At 45.5% G+C, this 17,500-nt stretch overlaps 4 protein-coding genes across 7 annotated transcripts in view; 3 read left to right on the forward strand and 1 right to left on the reverse strand.

Moving 5' to 3' along the window:
* The window catches only part of kalrnb (kalirin RhoGEF kinase b), a 70,175-nt gene extending 63,560 nt beyond the window's left edge, over positions 1–6,615 (reverse strand). Inside the window, 1 exon segment of the mRNA XM_077015665.1 lies at positions 5,829–6,615. Coding sequence (XP_076871780.1) covers positions 5,829–5,895 — 67 coding nt within the window. The 5' untranslated portion in view covers positions 5,896–6,615.
* Positions 6,616–6,790: 175 nt separating this feature from the next.
* LOC143522033 (ropporin-1-like) lies at positions 6,791–9,567 on the forward strand. Its single transcript, XM_077015670.1, has 6 exons — positions 6,791–7,290; positions 7,507–7,670; positions 7,787–7,895; positions 8,166–8,327; positions 8,483–8,664; positions 9,425–9,567. The coding sequence occupies exons 1-6, from the start codon at positions 7,249–7,251 to the stop codon at positions 9,489–9,491; spliced, it is 726 nt and encodes a 241-aa protein (XP_076871785.1). The 5' UTR covers positions 6,791–7,248; the 3' UTR covers positions 9,492–9,567.
* A 504-nt stretch (positions 9,568–10,071) lies between these two features.
* Positions 10,072–15,647, forward strand: ccdc14 (coiled-coil domain containing 14). 2 transcript variants are annotated; one of them, XM_077015671.1, is made up of 13 exons: positions 10,072–10,354; positions 10,457–10,512; positions 10,961–11,030; positions 11,119–11,191; positions 11,290–11,421; positions 11,715–11,924; positions 12,260–12,351; positions 12,507–13,092; positions 13,410–13,548; positions 13,814–13,896; positions 14,034–14,210; positions 14,421–14,553; positions 14,694–15,647. In XM_077015671.1, the coding sequence occupies exons 1-13, from the start codon at positions 10,325–10,327 to the stop codon at positions 15,529–15,531; spliced, it is 2,619 nt and encodes an 872-aa protein (XP_076871786.1). In that variant the 5' UTR covers positions 10,072–10,324; the 3' UTR covers positions 15,532–15,647. The 2 variants fall into 2 exon arrangements, with proteins under 2 accessions (XP_076871786.1, XP_076871788.1); XM_077015673.1 differs by having other exon boundaries at positions 10,073–10,354; positions 10,457–10,868.
* A 639-nt stretch (positions 15,648–16,286) lies between these two features.
* The window catches only part of iqcb1 (IQ motif containing B1), a 6,933-nt gene continuing 5,719 nt past the window's right edge, over positions 16,287–17,500 (forward strand). For all 3 annotated transcript variants that reach the window (XM_077015674.1, XM_077015675.1, XM_077015676.1), the window contains exons 1-3: positions 16,287–16,591; positions 16,828–16,993; positions 17,248–17,365. In XM_077015674.1, coding sequence (XP_076871789.1) covers positions 16,495–16,591; positions 16,828–16,993; positions 17,248–17,365 — 381 coding nt within the window. In that variant the 5' untranslated portion in view covers positions 16,287–16,494. The remainder of the gene's footprint in view (positions 16,592–16,827; positions 16,994–17,247; positions 17,366–17,500) is intronic.

The following is a 17,500-nucleotide window of genomic DNA, read 5'->3' on the forward strand; positions in this document are numbered from 1 at the left end:
TCCGTGTTTGAACTGCCTCGTTATTTCAAAAGACTGCATTTTGCGGGCAACGTTTACAACTGTATGTTTGGTTAGACAGGGTGACGGCGGAGACCTCACACCCACATCCCTGAAGACCATGACAGGCTTAGCAGCGGCGCTAATAAGTCTCTCAGCAAGTTAGAGGTGTGGAAAACTATTCAATTATGGTCCTCTGCCAACGCAAACCCAGTCTACACCGCCACATACGAGACTCTCGAGCAGGTGGGTACCGACAAGCTACCCAAACAGCACACTGAACTTAAAAAAGTTCACCAAGTCTCATCAAAATCACCAAAGAGATGATGTTTAGCGTGATGTGAAGAACATGGCTGTGTGATGCATCTCAGTAACACTGTCCACTGTGTGCAACAGGGCTGAAACACATCACTCGTGATGATGCTGCATGTCCCCATGCTGTATGTATCATTAAATACTTCATCATATGGGACCGGCGTGAAAATACTGGTGGTCCTGCAGAGATTTATACAGTTACCTGCCTTAAAAAGTGTTAACAAAGACATAAAACAAACTTGCCAGTGTGAGTTTGGTCGCATAAAGCTACAACAGGAAAACCTTCCAGAATCGAATCTCTTAGAGAGGCTGAAAGACAGGATGTGAGCCATCTAACACTTCCTGTTTCAGGATCAGGGTAGCACCCCCACAAACAACATTACAAGCGCTGGGAAACGCGCCACGCTCCGGGCTGTCCACACACAGCCGGCCGTGACGTGGAGTCAGTCTGTGTACAGCCGTGGGCACACACGCCGGCGCACTGGCCCGCCACACCCCCCACCCTCTCCGGGGAGCCCGCCAGCCTGTCCCTGCACTGGGCATTCTGCAGGCTGGACGTGTGTGAGCACGTGAGCATTAACCCTGCGACGAGGGGTTAACTGAAGAGCTTGTCGCCCTGTGTTCACCGATATGTCCAGCATGTGCTGCTGAGACGTGACGTTGGGATTCAGAAACGTTTAGGTGGATGAACTACACATAACCAGGTACTAAAGAAACAGCAGAACACGGTAATAAAACACAGACACAATTACAGCTGTTCAGTATACATATATTTACAAATCCTTCAATATATGTGAATGTTACCATTTAGTTAAATATTAAAATATTTATCACTAACTAGCCCATTCTGTATGTATTCTGGCTGACAAATGCCTGAGGTTGCTAGCACTGCACTGACCAACGGAGAGGGAAACAAAGTCTCTCCTCTCTTCCGGAGAGAGGGATAATTATGCCCTCTCCTGCTCCTGGCCATAGATGGCTGTGGAATTTGATTTCACAATCACCTGACAATAGGGTGATACCGGACAGTCGCATCAGGACATCTCCGCTTGCTGATTTTTGTGTTTTTTTTGCTTATTGAATTTGACAGCTTTAAATGTAGAGATGTAAATTAACTCTGATCACCAAGCTGATCTCTTAAGGAGGCATAACACCACGTAAAAAGTGTCATCACAGTGTCTTTGATAGTGTAACTTAATATGGCCATTTAATAGAAAATACTTCATGCAGTGATGTCACAAGTAGGTGAATAGTGCATCTCCACCTACGTGTGATGGAGGGAGAGACGTAATGGGGAAAAGGAGCTTCATTATCCTAGAGCACAAAATAATATCAACCAAACTGCACAGCAGTGAGCTGAGAGAGCACAAAATTAACGTGTGTGTGTGTGTGTGTGTGTGTGTGTGAGCATGGCAGTGTGTGTTACTCTTGGGCAGGGTGTCTGATGCACCATGTCACCATGAACATATTTACCAAAAAAACAGAATAAACAACCAAAGTAAATATGTTTAGAGTTCCAAGGCTAAGACACACTTCCATAGATTGCCCATATATTTGGGATATGAGAAAATATACATGTACAATGTACATTCATTGTCCTTCTGTATAAAACTAAAACACACTACAGTGTTAATATCTGAAGGAGCGGACCAGGTTTAAGAGAACCTCCTTCTAGCAGTAAAGTAGAGCTTCAGCACACCAAGCTGCTTCTGGAGCAGCGTGACTCTGAGCGTGAATGTTACATCAACAACCACGTCTGCCACTTCTCCATTAAGACTTTAATAGGCAGTTGGTATTTGCCTGGATGAGCGATGTTCCTCGAGGAGCAGCAAGTTCTGGCATCTATGATTTTTTCCTCTTTTCCGTATTTGTCAAGGAGAACATTGATCTGGGTGGACAAACCCCCCAAAGTGAAATGGGGACAATAATGTCACTTAAATCCACTACAATCACTCTGCACTAGAGCAAAGAAAATAGCCCAGGCCATGTTTTGTTCATCATCCATTTGGGGAAAAAGGATCTCAGATTAATTCACCGCTTGACATAAGGCTGCCAGTGAACTGGCAGCTATTGCAAAGCTTTGTACAAACCACCAATGACGTTTCCATCACGCGCAAAATGCCAACATACTTTTGACATTGATCTCACTGTCTCCTGGGCAGGCGTAATTACTGAATGCACCCATACTGCCAACAAAGAAGTCAAGTCCTGCCTGATGATCTTGGCAACAGTTGCTACAGCAACCCTTCTGAGCCTGCAGTGGTCCGTTCGAGAAAGATCCCCTGCAGTGGCTAAAGTAGAGAGTGTGTCGGAGTTCAGCCTCCCTCGAGACAGAGCTTCAAGTGCAATCGTGTGCACTTGTGTTCAGTAATGAGTGGGGCAGGTCCGTCCCATACCCCTCTGTAATGCTATACGTCCAGCATGTGTGCTATAGAAACCCACTTTGCGCCGTGGTCCGGATGGTGAAGGTGACACATGAGACCCCCCCCGCATGTGTCGTCGGGGAAGTTCCACATCCTGAGGTACTACGCTGGCTTCTGCCCACAGACCACATGTGAAAACCTGAATGGCAGGCAGAGTGAACCCTGCTGCACACCGTTCATTACTTCAGAATGTCAGTACTTCAGAACTTCAGTACTGCAGTACCTCAGCCTTAAAACACAACTAGTCTGGAGTCCTGAACTCAGTTTTCGCACCAGTAGCTGGATCCTGTGCATGTATAGTGTAGTGAAAACTAAACTTGTTCTTACTTTGATACTTGTCTGTATGTTTTTATGGTTCCTGTTGCTCTGACTCCAATCCACACACTCCATCTCTATTGAGCCACAAACCCCCTCAAGGAAAAATGAGTCAACCTCAGCAGACTTATCATAATGCATAAATTCATAAGTGAAAGATAAGGACATTTTTTACACCCTTGCACAAGACCAGTGGGCCATGAGGCAACTATGATTCTGAGGATGTTCATGATGTTAGCTGGGGACGTTTGGTGCTGTGTAGTCCCCAGACACGGCGTGGTGTGGATGTGCCTCGAAAACTCATTACCATCTGTGACACATCATCGCGTATCTCAGGAAAAGCCCATACGCAGCTCAGCTCCATCAAAGTGAAGCCAGACGTGTGACACTGGGGGTCTTTTCACTCTCCAGGCCAAATGTTTAGCAAGTCCGCTGCTACTGCGGGCGATGGACAAATTCAGGGGCATTGACTAAAAAAAGCAGCTTACTTGCCCTGTTGCATAATTCCAAAATGCTGCAAATTTAGTCTAAACTGATGGATAAATATGAACTTTAATGCAAAAGAGAAACAACTAGGTGATCTCTGCTCTCCTGAGACTGGGGTAGTCACTAAAAATCTATCGAATTTTGCATTTTAGTGACATGAATATTAAACTGTAGAAAAACTTTTTTTATTTAAAAATTTCAATTATCTTTTTTTTTTTTAAGACCACCAAAACTGACCTCACCAATAATAAAAGTATGCTTTCACTGTGGGCACACACACACACACACACACACACACACACACACACACACACACACACACACACACACACACACACACACACACAGTCCCAAGGTCTGCACTCCTGTCTGTAAGGGTGTGTAGGGAGGAGAGTGACTGAGGGTCCATCTTTCTACGTACACTGACAGTGATCTCTCCCACTGGGACTGCAGTAGGAACCTCCTCTACTCTGTTCACATACAGAACCTCCCAGTCTAATCCACCAATCCACCTCCAACATCCAACAAGAAGTGTGAGTTTGGTTATTCCGTATGAATCCGTCCCTGCACTGGGCATTTGACATCATCTCCTTCCACCACTGACAATGCTACTGAAATCATCGCCACTCTCTGTCTTCGGATCAGAGCTGACATTCATAATTTAACAGAGATTACTAATAACAAGGGAATGGCTGACTTCAGACTTCTCCACGAGCCATGGCTAATGCAAGCCTGGCCCTGCCACGCATGCTGAGAACATGTTTTTACCTCACACTGTGAACAGGCTAATCCAGCGATCTCACACTGAGTATTATATGCTCCGTCTGGTTTTTAATGTGTCGGGCCTTACAGGTGGGTGATGGTGGTGAGGGTGGGAGGAGTGGAGGACCTGCTGGTCATGGGAAGTTCTCCAGTAGAGGAACAGAAGCAGAACTGAGCAGAGATGCATTGAACTCAAGCTACTGGGTGTAAGTACACCCTCCCACACGCACACAGAGTTACTGAAGAACACATCACAAAGGGATTTAGCAGAGACTTGTGCTGATTTTATGTTGTTCACACACTCGCATGCAGTACAAAACACAAGCACACACACACACACACACATATTTGTACACAGAAGACTGAGCACGTGAAGCATCTGTGCGCACATATGCACACAACACACACCAGTACTGTGGCATTGCATTGTTACACACACACACACACACACACACACACACACACACACACACACACACACACACACACACACACATCTACATGAGATGCAAACGGGAAGTACTCTACATGGACTGCCATATTCCTCCACACTCCTGACCCACAACAATCCTTCACATGCGCCTTTGAAGACATCAGAATGGGTGTATGTTGTCTGGGATGTTGGGGTGCCTCCCAAGGAAAGCAGATAGTTAGCTATAGACCCAGCCTTCGTCATGGTGCACTGATTAGGCCAGTGCTAAATGTTACACATTAGTCAGCTACTGTGTGAAGTGGTTTTAATATTGGCACTCAACCACGGTCTCCGACTACGCTGGGATCTACCCAGTCTAGATCCGTCAGCCTGTCATCAAACAGGTCACACAGCTGTGTAAGAAACCTAACGCGCGCATTCAGTATGCGACTCAAAGTCCACAGAATTATTCTAAATATTAGTTCTGCGCTGATGTTAATTATCGAAGGCGCAATCGCAGCTTTTGGGAAGCAACAGGCTTTTGGTTAAGAAGCATGAATCAATGTCACCATCGACAAAAGGCAGCCACTCCCGCGCGCAGCGCAGGCGTCTGCGCGTGCAGAGGTTCCACATAATTAGGAAGTAGTGGGTACAGAAGGGACGCGCGTGCCAACAGCAGTGGGCTCGCGCCCCATACATCACACGGGCAAGTGTCCTTCACGCGCCCAGGGTAGAATTACAATACACGGTATTCGTGGACGTTCCGCGTTCCGGGGCATTTTAACGTGGATTCTCAGCATCAGCATCGGTGCACAGCATGAGTGAAGCCGTGTGAGGAACATGGCTGTACGCTATAGCCATGCAGGGGAGGCGGGCTGGGCTTTATAGAATGGGTGCGCCATTTGACAGTAGCCAACCGTCCAGACAAGATCTCATACATATCATGTATCTTCCTGCTGGCGCTCGCCATTAGCACGCAACGGTAATGAGTAGCCAGCCACGCCAGGAAAATGTAATATTTATTTCTTTTTAGTTAGCTACTACTGCAACAAAAGCACCGGTGTAAGAATCCGTTCATTGATATCCACTGGACAAAAGCGACTATGCACAGCGCCTACCTGTCTTGAAAAACGGGTCCGTATCTGGATCGTTCGGTCCGTCGTCTGCTGCCTCCGCAGAATTCATTTTTTTGTTCTTTTTGCTTTCTTTTGTTTGTGTTAAAGAATATGTTCCAGGTGCCGGTGGCGTTGTATTAGACGCCTGTGTCTTTTGGAAAAAAAAAAGCTTAGGTGTGCAGTCCAGCCCAGCGCGTGTGCGTCTCCATCTGTGAGCTGTGGGCAGTAGATGGTCCTGGTGCTGCCGTGGGCTCGTACTGTAAGCAGCGCCGGGCGCTATTGTTCACAGACTAACCGCCTTTGACAGACAGCTGCCCCGGTGCCCCGACAGAAAACCCCGCAAGAAGGCTTCAACGATGCAAACGGCCCTCATTCATCTAAATCCTCATCCATACGTCACCCATCCCATCTCCATATTCTTCCACCCAGCGGATGTTCTACACCAGGTTATAATGGCATCGCACCCCTGTATTTGTTAACGGGAAGAGCGAACAGTCAATTGTCCTAAATTTGAGTTCCACAGACCAAAAAAATAAAAAAAATGGTACTAATAAATCGCTGTGGTACTACAACGATGAGCCTATCTAGTATATGTCCACACATATACAGTACATGCAAGAAGATCAATGCTTCTCAGATGCGCTCAAGCGATTTCTCATAATGGGGTGTGTGTATTTTGGAGAGGCCGACTCCCACACAGCCGGGGAGTCTTCCCAATCAATACACACACTTCACACTGGCCCTTTTCTCTGTGGAGTATCCGAGGGGTGAACACAAGTCCAGTCGTACTAAGAGGAGAAAGAAAAAGGAAACACGAACCCACACTCTAAATTACGTTATATTTCAACTCAATATTCTCTTAACTGATTAATTAGTTGCTACAGGACTAAGTGAATTGTGGTTCCGCGATATTTCGCTGCTATGTATGGGAACAATCTTTATGGGCGTATGCTTGTCAATCAACGCCCCTTGGCGATCGCCACGCCCCCTAAGCGCTGAAAGAGAGCCTATTCTGAAAGTAAGAGCGTGTGTAATTTCTAACACTATTGTGTTGTTTTCTTGAAGTTAAAATGCTGCTATCGACAGGAAACTCAGCCTTCCTGCAATTCATTTTCAGGGTCAGTTCACTCGTTCCCTGAGAACAAATATAGTCTGATAAAATTATTGATTGATACGCAGCACAACAACAGGTCCTTTTGCTTGTTTATAGTGGAGAATTCTGTTTATTTACATTTTTATATGAATGCAGTAATCTTAAAAAGACAATACAAAAACGTTAGTCTTCCGTCAAATGGCAGGACCGCGCGTGCTGACGGTGAAATGTCGCCCTCGTAAGGATTCCCTTTGTAACGTGAGAGGTGCGTCATAGTTAGCGAACGAAACAAATCTTGTCTCGGAACTTATTTCAGTCCAGAGACCTGTCATGCTTAGACTGGCGTTGTTGATCTTAACTCACTGGCATAAGGTAAGCGGGTTTTCTCTCCCCATTTTAAAATGTAAGGAAAGGAAAACACTTTAGGCCAGTAATGTAAAGATAAAAATGATTAAGAATATGTAATAGAAACGTCATGTTTTCTCATTTGAATAATTTCTGTCATCCTCTCTGTCGGCGTAAATGGGACTTTTTTCGTGTAGCTGTATTTTGTAATTAGGTGTTATTGAAATATACGTCTCTTCGCAGATTCAGAGCATTGAATTCCACTATAGCTGTATTACTCTGTGGAGCAGAATGCCACAAACAGGAACCCACGTGGCCATACCTCCTGAGCTGGCGGACATTCTAAAGCAGTTCACCAAGGATGCCATCAGGACGCAGCCAAAAGATATCGTCCAATGGGCCACAGAGTAAAACAAACTCTTCAAACAGCACTGAAACATTTTCATATTCATGGAGTAGAATAAGCCCTTTAAAAAAGATGTCAAGTGATTTTTAAAATGTCTTACTGAGCTGTCCCCTGCAGGTATTTCAGAGCCTGGTCCCAGGGAGAGCCTCTTCCTGTGAGACACATCTCTGCACGGGTCAGTACCACGGATCTAACGCTGGAGGTCCTGACGGCCATGCACTTACAGGTAAGGTCTACAAACAGCTCCCACCACGAAAACAACCAGAGACAATTTATAAAGACTAGCTTACATTAGAGGGAATTCCACATGAAGGAATCCAGTGGTTACTACAGTGCAATATACTTCAACAACTTAACTCCTGAATGCCTCTTCATCACTCCTGAATGCCTCCTAATCACTCCTGAATTTCTCTTCATCACTCCTGAATGTCTCTTCATCACTCCTGAATGGCTCTTCATCACTCCTGAATGCCTCTTCATCACTCCTGAATGTCAGTTTAGTGAAAAGGGGACGGTAAGCAAGCAGGAGGTGGAGTCTGCATGGAGGGGTTGTGATCTTCCAGACGACCTGTTTGCACACCTCTTTGATGTGGGCTGTTTCGCGGAAGAGATCGACTGGATCAAATTCTTTGCGCTATGCTGCAGTTACCTGGGAGGGGTGAATAACCTGCACAATACTACTTCACACGTTCTTACTAAAATAATTGAACTTAGTGACTTACTTGGATCATTAATTATTCATGCTGCATTGTGGTTGTAAGAGGCACGTTTCGGTGGACGATGCTTTACTATCTTTCCCTTTATTTTTGACAGACCATTAAAAATGCACTGACTCATGCTTGCTGCGTCATGACCTCTGACCCTGCCTGTACGCCCCACGATGCATGCATGCCCTTCGAGACCTTCCGTTACCTGTACGCATACCTGGCGGCCGTGGAAGGGGAAGTGCCCCATTCGCAGGTCAACAGGGCACTGGCTTACCTGGAAGTTCAAGCGTAAGTTAAGGCCATGGGGCACCAGTGCTAACCGACCATCACCACGCCTACAGTAAAATGCATTATTAATATGACAAATTGGTGGCTCACATAAATCAAACACAAATATCATGGCGGTGTAGTAATGCACACTGGCATATTGATTTGGGGCTTTGGACGACGGGCTGGCATGTTTTAACCAGTTTTCATGAGTAGCTTCGGACAGCTACATTCATCTGTATGTTACTGCCCGAAACTGCTCACCATAATCATGATCCGTGTGATATATAAACTATAGAGTAGCTGAGTTATTTAACCATACAAAACATATTCATAGAGCTCATTCTAATGAGAAAGAAGAATGCATTAACAATAGGTTGCCACGGTACAGGCAGGCACGTTGCTACACAAGAAGCTCTGATACTGTACACACTTAAATTATTTGTGTGTGCATTCTTTAACACACCAAAGGCAAATTATATTCAGTTTGACTGTCACATCGCCCTTGGCTCACCTCACTGAAGGGTTGGTTCAGATTCAACAAGTTTTGGGTAAAGACACCCCCCCCCCCCCCCATTGTTGCTATGTCTTGCTACTGCAAATGATTAAAAAACAAATGTTTATACAAAACAGAAGATCCAGGGAACCAAATGGAACAAGCATGATTTGTTCATAGGTGAACAACGAGTCATATCGCTTTCACTCGCTACTGTGGTCTAAAGTGTTTCAGGTCAGCACATCGCTGGAGAAACCTCTGACTTTTTCACTGTGTCTTTATCAGGAAGGTGAATAATGGCATGGTGAAGGTGTCTGATTTCGACAACGGCCGTAAAGTGCACCTGGGATGAGTGACAATAGGTGCTGATGACATCCACATCGGTTTCTCCCCCTGCAGTATGGCAATAAAAACCTGAAAACAACAAAGGTGTTTAGAGGTTGTTGTTGTTTTCTAACAAATAGGGCTGTGATGAGCAGAGCCTGCTGCGTATGCGTTAGTGTCACAACTGCGTTGTCAAAGAATTAAATATTTGTGGTAGGCTATAAAACCTTTTATTATGAGACCACAGGACACATAAATGAATATTATGATTACAACACAATTTAGATGTAAATATGATAGCACGTTTGCTTTGTGCACGAACTACATTCATGTGAGGGAGGGAAACAACAAAGCGGGAAAACCAACGTAGCAGACCGCCAAATTTAGGTGTAGCTGTACTACAATAATCTCCATGGTTACACCTGCTCAGCGTCTGAATATAATTTAGATATACGCACGTATCTATAATCTATGGCTTTATTGGTTGTTCTTAGAGAGATTGACAAACAAACTGCCCAATAGACTTACGGTGTGCGTTTGACGTCATATGCAAAGCACCAATAATCATTAAAGTAAAGAGTTGCCTTGTTTCTATTGGTCAAGGTCAGGATAGTAATCCGTTTGAACAACAAACTTCCATTATTGCGAACTTCCTGGGTTAGATTAGATTGTCTTAAAATGTCATGTAGCTACATGAATGCATATATGTAAAGGTAGATAGCTAGCATTTAATACGCACTTAACGATGTTCAAAACTCCGTTGTGAGTCTTCGGACAAACTCCAAACCTGGACCTAAAGCAGCTCTGATTGTTCTTGTTAGCTGTAACTTTAGCCAGATAAGTTGGCTGTCCGGACTGCGCATGTCTAGACACGGGGTCTCTAGATATAAGGTAAAGTGGGTTTTGTTGCTTTTTCAGTCTTAGTATGTGACTGAACTGGCTGTAGTTATCACTGTGTCTCCGAACGGTTGTCCTGTGCCTTGTCGTCGGCAGATGGTTTCATCGGGCAGACTGACAGCTTCAGGTCGGGCGAAACCCAAGAGAAAAACGCAAGTGGCTCTTCCCCATAGAGTAACGGTGTCACTCATCACTGTGCTGGATTAACTAGGGGTCAAAGTCTCAGATAGCTCCAATTCTGGGTTCTGATTTTAGTAGTCGATACTGAATGTAAAACAATTAGCCTCCAAGCAAACCCACACTTCTTTAATAACAACTGTATCAAGACTACCACCATCTCAATGTATGAAGAACCCCAGAATGTCTGAGGATGTGGGACTAAATATCACTCAAAACCTCCCTGACATGCTGCTGGGGCATCGCTTTAAATGTAGTGAGCAGAAAGATGTTTGTTATGAAATGTAGTGAGTAGAAGTAAGAAGTTTGAAGTGATGAACGTGTGAATATGGTACAAATATTTAAGTAAATAAGTATTTAAATACAGTAATGGAGTGCTTGTGCATCATTATTACACCCTGTTTTCCTCTGACTGTACTGCAGTGTTGCTGGAAGACCCAGTGTACCTCTGGAACCAGCGTATTCCCTCTACTCAACCGATTCAGAAGATCAGGTAGCGCATGATCTCAGGCCCACATAACGCATTACTAAAACGTGTATAAATATTGTCATTGTGTTCACGTGTTAACTGTGGTATCTAGGTGACCACAGTAAACAAAGGCTTGGATCGCTGTGCTGCGTTACTCAGTGAAATGCTTCAAGCCGAACAGACCGGTAGGCTGTGACTCGCTATGGTGCTTTTTTGTGGGCAGTCTTGCTTTAGATTTCCTTCTTGTCTTTACTGTGACAAAAAAAAATTGCTTGCCCAACAGAATCTAAGTGGAAGTCCCAGGTCCCAAAGACTTCCAAGTCCAGGTCCAAACTGTCTTCTGGCAAGATGGAGGCGGAGAGGAAACGCCATGGCAAGAAGTTCAGCTCAGTGGCCCAGCCGGCCAGGAGACCCGGTGGGGACCAAGTCATGCACACGCCACAGTCCTTCTAAACCCCTGCAGCCAAAGTTACTTCGTTTGTTTCATGTGTGAGAGTCCATTTATTTAGCTTTTTGTTTGTTTGTTTGCTGGCACATTTTTACCAGCTTTATGTGATGATTTTAGTCCTTTAGTCGTGACATGTAGATCCCAGGTACCCAAATCCATCCTTTATCCAGGGAGTGTGATGAGTTTTTAATTTTTGTTAGTGAGTTTCATGCAGTTTTAAATGTGGCACAGGTGAAATGTTTTTGCTCTGTTGTCCGCAGCCCCGGTGCAGAAGACGGTCTTGTCCTCCCAGTCTTGCCCGGGATTAAGAGTGCAGCCATGTTTCCAGGGTGAGCAGCCTCCACCCGCTGTTGATACAGTAACAGGGTCAGAGGTCAAGCAGCCCAGACTAAACCCAGTGGCACAAACAGAACATGTTCAACATTTGGGCTGCTCAGCGTCTGGTGAAAGAAACGGCCTTTTATCAGCAGGTAAAATTTGCACGTGTCTCTTGAATTCGTTCTGTCTTCTGTCTAAATTGCCGCATGTTCACTTTTGGATCCACCGTTGTTTTTCAGTGGTTACTCCTATTTATCTTGTTGGGTTTGCCAGGCATGGTTTGTGAGCAGGTAGAGTGATGTGCTGGTGCTCACTTCATCACCACGTGTGATGTTTTGAGCATGCGATGGTTGATCTGTAGAGCTGAAGTAATTCTCGAAAGGAGAGAATCGGGGACCTGGACAGAATGCAGAAGAATGGATCTCATGAGGTTTGGACACGTGTGTTGTGTTTCACGTGTGTTGGGCACGTGTGTTGTGCTTCACAGGGCTACAGACGTCCACTGCGTTTAACTGTCGTCTGACGACATCCACCCCGGCACTGAGCCCTCAGACGTCCGCGTCCGTCCCGAGCCAAGCGGTAGGAGCCTGCAGCCCGAGAGGAGAATACGATTAGTTAAAAATGAAGGCTCTAATTCCCTACGCTGCCAGCATCTCATGCTTCAGTTGCCATCCTAATAACATCTGCTGTTTTTTTTTTCTTCTGTCTCTTTGCATTCTAAACAATGTGCACAGCCTCGTGCAGGATCGGATGGAGAGACACAGCTTGTCGGTCAGCACTGGGCCATAATCGGTGGACCTCCAAGCCCCCACAGAGATGTAAAGACCGCTGTTCCAGCCTCCCAGGACACAGCCTCGCTTTCTGTGGCACCAGCTGTCCAGCAGCTCGCCTTCGTACCGGCAGACCTTCCACCAGCCGCTCCCGTCTTGAGTGCACCTCGTGTGGGGTCAGCGGGGCACATCCACCCCCTACTTCCCCAGTGTGGAGCCGTCCGCTGTCCGCCTGCAGCAGCAACACCGGCAGCCCGCCAGGTGCATCCACACCCTCTCCTGGTGCGTGCCAGTTCCCAGGAAGAGCGGCTCTCGTGTGGGGAGAGCTCGGAGGAGAGCAGGGGCTGCTCCAGTGAGGAGGAGGAGGAGGAGGAGCTGGAGGGGGTGGACGTCATGCCGGTCAGGGACACGAGCGGCCAGACCAGCATGGACAGACGCACGGTAATGCTCAATCACAAAAACAAGTCACCCAGCCCAGAAAAGACCGGCAGAAAGGTGATGACTGTCAAATATCTGTTGGGTGAGCTGAAGACTCTGGTAGCTAACCAAGGTAAGTTCTCTTGTTGTTTTGGCCAGTTCAGTCCTATTATATTTTTCAGCCTGGATTTGGACGTGGTTTAAGAAGTAAAAAAATCTAGACCTTGACTACTCATTCTTATTACGTCTATTTGTTTTATTTACACACCATAGCCAGGTAAATCAAACATGTATGCCCTAGCTTACTTGAGAAATACAAAAATGTGATCACCAGATTGGGAATTTCTCATCTAAAATGCCTTCTCAGTATTTTTAACAGATAATTTTGTACCGTATATGGTCAAAGGTGTCACAGATGTTGTGATTGATGGTGTCTGCTCCACCACACAGACAGTGAGGCGGTGCGTCTCATCTCGGAGGTGGAGGAGTGTGTGTCCCTGCTGCCGGCCATGGTGGGCAGCACCAACGTGCAGGCGGAGCTCGCCCTGGCCTTGCAACCGCTCAGAAGCGAGAACGTACAGCTCCGCAGGTCCACAAGAGGGCGCACTTTCATTCACTTATGCGTTTTGGGCAGATGGATGCAGCCACTGAATACTGTCTTTCAAAATCAGGGCTGTTGTATGTAATGTCAGTGTTGGAGCAGAAGGCTAGAAATCAGGGACTGTGCTGAAGGATGCCGTGTGTGTGTGTGTGTGTGTGTGTGTGTGTGTGTGTGTGTGTGTGTGTGTGTGTGTGTGTGTGTGTGTGTGTGTGTGTGTGTGTGTGTGTGTGTGTGTGTGTGTGGTCTTATGCAGGCGTTTGAGAATCCTGAATCAGCAGCTACTGGAGCGTGAGAGAGCTGAACGCCAGGCCAGACCCGTAGACTGTGATCTAGAACGTAAGTAGGTTTCCTAAAGCTGCCTAATTCTGCCCAGAAGATGGTGTGGAGAAAATACAGCATGACCTTTGAGATTTGATGCTTGCTGCATCAAACTTAATACATAACTTAATCAGAACTGTGTGTGTGTGTTTTAGTGGTCTCGCTGCAGTCACTAAACTTCACCCTTCAAGCTCAGTTGAAGGCCAGTCATGGAGAAGTGAGCGTTCTTCAGCAGGAGAACCAGAGACTACGGCAGACTCTGGAGGAGAAGGAGAAGGATCTGCAATGCAGCCGACAGCAGAGCCTTTTAGATGCCAGCCGCATACGCACGGGTCAACAACAGCACCATCTTTACAACTTCAGCATAGCAAATGCCTTCACAACATGACAATGTGTACCATATGTGTTACATGAACTCTTGCTAGCTGTTCCGATACAATACTGTGTTTTGTTATCCTGTGCAAGAACATAGTAGTCTGTCATTTGTCTCACGGTACTCAGTTTTCTTTACACAAGTTTCTATTGTTGGTGTTGTTGTTTAGATGTGAGTGAGGCACTGGATGAAATGAGAAACTGCCAGACGAAATTGGAAAGTTTGGAAAGGGATAACCATGTACTGACACACAGTCTCCAGCAGAGGGGGGCAGAGATCACAAGACTGCAGGAGATCATCAGGTATTGTAAGAGTTCAGTAGAGTGCCTACATTGAGCTCTCCGACGTATACTGATGGGAAAAGCAGGCATTCCACAAGAAGTGTTGGTGCCTGGGTTTTTGTGTTTGTTTACCAGTCTCTGATATCTGCCTTTGTTTGTAGACATCTTCAAAAAAGTCCTACAAGAGACACTGCATGCCATTTTACACAGACAGATGAGTCTAAACCTTCATCTCAGCTCACCAGGAGCGTTCTTGACCTGCACGAGAGTCAGCAGGAAGAGGATACTATTGCCGACCGAGTGCCAGACTCCGTTAAGATATATTTCCAGACTCTTAAGGGTATGGGCTGTGTCCCTGATTGCCCTCGTCTGCACCCAAAACAACTCTCTCCCCCCTCTTCTAACCAGTGGACAGTTGGAGAGGAGAGAAGAAGATTACACGAGGTGCAGGCCAGTTCATCCAAAGGCCTACTGGCGCACAGGTCAGCACAGCCCAGTGCCCCCAGTAGCTGGACTCAGGAGGAGGGGACGAATGGAAGAACTTTTGTCCCTCTGAGAGAGACGGGAAGGACGCAAACAAATACTCATGCTGGCCTGACAGTTTTGGGGCTGGCTTTTAAAAAGCTTGGGAGCTCAAATGAACTCCCAAATCAAGATCTCGATGTTCTGGATAAAGAGGGTTGCCCATCGCGTTCTGATAGGGTGGGCTTGCAGGTGACTCGGACCAATGAGAATGCGGGTAATCTTTCGGAGCAAACCCAACCAGCCCGGCGTCGTCTGTGGATGGGAGATGATGCATCGGTGAACACAGGACGGCCATCGGTGTTGGAGAGCACTCTTTCCTCATGTGATCTAAAGTCCTTTGCCTCGGACTCCAGTGTGAACTCCTGGTCTACGTTTAACACATGCAAGGAAAAAGACTTCCAGAATGGTTTAGCTGCCTTGGACGCCAGTATTGCCAATCTCCAAAGAACTCTAAAAGCTGACCTTAAGCTATGATGCACAATTTTAGCTTCATCTGAATACTTAGCTTAATCTTAAGTTATTGAGTGTGTGTATGGTGTCATTTTTTAGTCCTATTAAACTGTCATAAATAAATGTGTGTATTACTGTCACTGAGTTACTCTGCAACTGTTTTGAGCCACATTGAGTTGGAAAAGAGTATGCAACAGTCATTCCTTAACAGGGAACTATTCAAATATTTCAAATAAAGTAAAATTCTAAGACAAGAAAACCAAAATCCCCACTGTCTGTTACGCAGAGTTTAAGGAATTGACATCTGAATCTTAGGAACACTTTATCTTATTGGTCTTGTCAACCACCAGCTGATGTTCATTCAAAGAAAGACAGGATGACGTGTCGTTTTAGAAACCAACCAAGTTTACGCTCCTAACATGGGTCCACAAATTTATTTTGGAGAAAAGAAAATGAAGAGAGGTTTATTAAAGGGAAATGTTATGCACGCAATGCAAGTGGTAGCTGTTTTTTACATGTATGTACAGGTATGAAGAGATGTATTTCACTGTCTACATTCCTTATGCACTTTACAAAGACAGCGCCATCTACTGGACACCAAACGGGCTGTTGTGTGTAACTTCGCCCTTTAGCTCATTTTGTGTGTGTGTGGTTGTCATATAAAATGGAAATACATGGAAAATGGAAAATTCGTTCATAACTTAGTTACTGTTTTGAGCTAAATTGATCAAGAATTGACCCCCCCCCATCAATCACCAGTTCGTTCAGACAGTCGCAGGTTGATGACGTACGTGTTGCTGTAGACACCGACCAAGTTGACTAACATGCACAAAAATATTTTAGAGGAAAATAATTAAGGGAGGTTTGCAAATTGCTGGATAATTTTTAACCACGACATGCAAGTAGTAGCTGGTGTTTTCACACGTTTCCGCATTTTTAGTTTAGCTTGTAAAAACACTTAGTTAGGCATCGATCTAGATCATAAGAATGGAGTGGTCAAAGGAAAACACAGATGAAATATTCTACCTCCAAAGTCTGGAAAAATCACCAGAGAGTTTTACGAAGGTACTATCAGGGCTGAGTGGTAAGTGATGTGAACTACTCCTCAGTAACTACTCCTAACTAACAACTAACATGATCTGAAATGATGTGTTAAATGTTCCTGGCTGTCTTAGTTAATTTCTTACACTGACTTATTTAGCGAGCTGTCTAAACACTTAAAAACGTTTAAGTTAACTTACGAGCATTTCATCCATGTCAGGTGGCTGTCAAGCCATCACAAGCAAAGTAAGACTAACCCGTGTTGCCCTGTGTGAACAGATCTCCTAGCAAGAAGGTCTGTGGGAGACCAACGTGAACTAGAAACGTGTAAACAGGAGCTCTACAGCAGTGGAGTGCTGGAGTACTGTTGTGCTGCCCTGAGGTTCAGTCCTGCTCAGATAGAAGGAAGTTATGCCTCCCTCACACGGATGGCAGACATTGTCAGGTACAAAGGATTTTCTTTTAATCGGTCCTGTTTTCATATGGGCTAGGGCTGCCCACTGCTCTGGGCATGTGTGTATCTCAGTGATCACCAGTGTGTGTGTGTGTGTGTGTGTGTGTGTGTGTGTTCTCGCCGCACAGATGGGTATATCGGACTAGTTTCGATTTGCGAGTGATAATTGACAGTATGGCAAATGTTGTAACTATGTACAGGGTCTTATAGATGAGCTGTTTCATTCCTACCCCGTTTTTCATCAGCACGTGCTGTGTGGGTATTGGTCTCGTGAGAGATGAAGTGTTCCATCACCGCTTTCTTCCGTCAGTGGTGGAAAACGTTCTGTGCCTCGCGCACCGTCTCGTGCGAAGAGCGACAGGGGTGAGAAACCTTTACTATCCAACCATGAGCTGCACGAGATACACAGACGCATGACTCAACTGTAGCTAAATACTATTATTATTGTTTAATTATACACCATGATTTTTATTATTTAAACAAGTTATTACGAACGGA

Source organism: Brachyhypopomus gauderio, chromosome 8 (assembly GCF_052324685.1).
Source record: "Brachyhypopomus gauderio isolate BG-103 chromosome 8, BGAUD_0.2, whole genome shotgun sequence".
NCBI classification, from domain to species: Eukaryota; Metazoa; Chordata; class Actinopteri; order Gymnotiformes; family Hypopomidae; genus Brachyhypopomus; species Brachyhypopomus gauderio.

Bases quoted from the DNA above. Each gene is read 5' to 3' on its own strand.
- ccdc14 (XM_077015671.1), top strand. From the start codon at position 10,325: ATGTCTAGACACGGGGTCTCTAGATATAAG. The intron at 11,192-11,289 runs GTAGGCTGTGAC...CTTGCCCAACAG, and splicing joins GCTTCAAGCCGAACAGACCG to AATCTAAGTGGAAGTCCCAG. The intron at 12,352-12,506 runs GTAGGAGCCTGC...CAATGTGCACAG, and splicing joins CGTCCGTCCCGAGCCAAGCG to CCTCGTGCAGGATCGGATGG.
- LOC143522033 (XM_077015670.1), top strand. From the start codon at position 7,249: ATGCTTAGACTGGCGTTGTTGATCTTAACTCACTGGCATAAG. The intron at 7,896-8,165 runs GTAAGGTCTACA...CCTGAATGTCAG, and splicing joins TGACGGCCATGCACTTACAG to TTTAGTGAAAAGGGGACGGT. The intron at 8,328-8,482 runs GTGAATAACCTG...TATTTTTGACAG, and splicing joins GCTGCAGTTACCTGGGAGGG to ACCATTAAAAATGCACTGAC.